Below are 1,119 nucleotides of genomic sequence, written 5' to 3'. Positions count from 1 at the left end.
AAAAAATGTTTAATAATTTATTACAGTCTGTCAGATAATGGGTGCAATATGCACATATTTTAATATTTCTGAAACAGTTTATTATGCCTCTTATTGGTTTATTGTGATTTATTCTACAAATAACCAGTAAACTGAAACTTGCTTTTAATTTTTTTTTTAAATAATTATTAATATAAATTTTTAATATATATCAAAAAAAATGAGCACACCCAGTTTATGGTGGCGACAGTGTAATTTTTCTGTTCCTGTACAGGTTAAATTACACATCTTAATTTCACGCAAAGTAAAAAGTAAACAATTATTTCATTCAATTTTATTTCTCAATTTTGTGAAGCAGCTGTCAGATTCGTGTGCTGGTGTAAATGCGCAGGTTTATATTTTTGTGTTTCTCTGATCGTGTGCTTTTATCCATTTCTGCTTGGTCGTGTGCATCAAGTAAATTGAACTAAAGAATAATAAGATGCTTTGCTTTTATTAATGAAATATATTTCCTCCTGGCGTCAACAGCATGCGGGGTTACAGCTCGACATGAGAAAGAACAAACTGATGGGCTGAATGTTAATTGGGAAAGCAGCGCAGATCTCTCACTCTGCTGGAAGGCACCCAGAGGGAGCTGAACTCCAAATGGAGTTTATTTCCCGGCAGTTCTGATTCATAATGCGTAGTGCACGAGAATAGTAGCGAAGCCTTTCTTTTTCCTTCCTCAAGANAAAAAAATTCAAGTTATCTTTTCCTTACGGATGCCTCATGCTAAAAATATGACACGACGTGCCTTATTTTGTCAGCTTTGGTTTTAGGGTTGAGCAAATTGCTCTTGAGAAAGCAGGGGTGCTGAAAAAAAAAACCAAAGCAATGATATCGCACGTTAGATATTAAGTTGTTAATATCTCTCTCCTACATTTTTGAACAGGCAGCTAGACAGTCCCAAATAACACCAGACTCTTATCATGAGAAGCACAGGGACCATCCGGACGATGGTAAGTCATATGGCTTGGGAAAAATGTGTAATATTATAAAATCCTTTTATTTGGTGTCATTTTTTTGTTAACCGCATGCTTTACAAAATCATATTTTTATTCGCTTATATAAAAGCATACACTTGCAAGGAAAGTATATATA

At 34.3% G+C, this 1,119-nt stretch overlaps 1 protein-coding gene across 1 annotated transcript in view; it reads left to right on the top strand.

The window, feature by feature from the left end:
• Nucleotides 1-1,119, top strand: part of LOC122351900 (transcription factor 7-like 2) — a 21,078-nt gene that overhangs the window by 1,561 nt on the left and 18,398 nt on the right. The window contains exon 2 of the mRNA XM_043249314.1: nt 911-977. Within this exon, the coding sequence (XP_043105249.1) occupies nt 911-977 (67 nt within the window). The remainder of the gene's footprint in view (nt 1-910; nt 978-1,119) is intronic.

This window comes from Puntigrus tetrazona, chromosome 1 (assembly GCF_018831695.1).
Source record: "Puntigrus tetrazona isolate hp1 chromosome 1, ASM1883169v1, whole genome shotgun sequence".
Classification (NCBI taxonomy): Eukaryota; Metazoa; Chordata; class Actinopteri; order Cypriniformes; family Cyprinidae; genus Puntigrus; species Puntigrus tetrazona.
The sequence above is the reverse complement of the archived record's forward strand: the minus strand, read 5'-3'. Positions and strand labels throughout refer to the sequence as shown.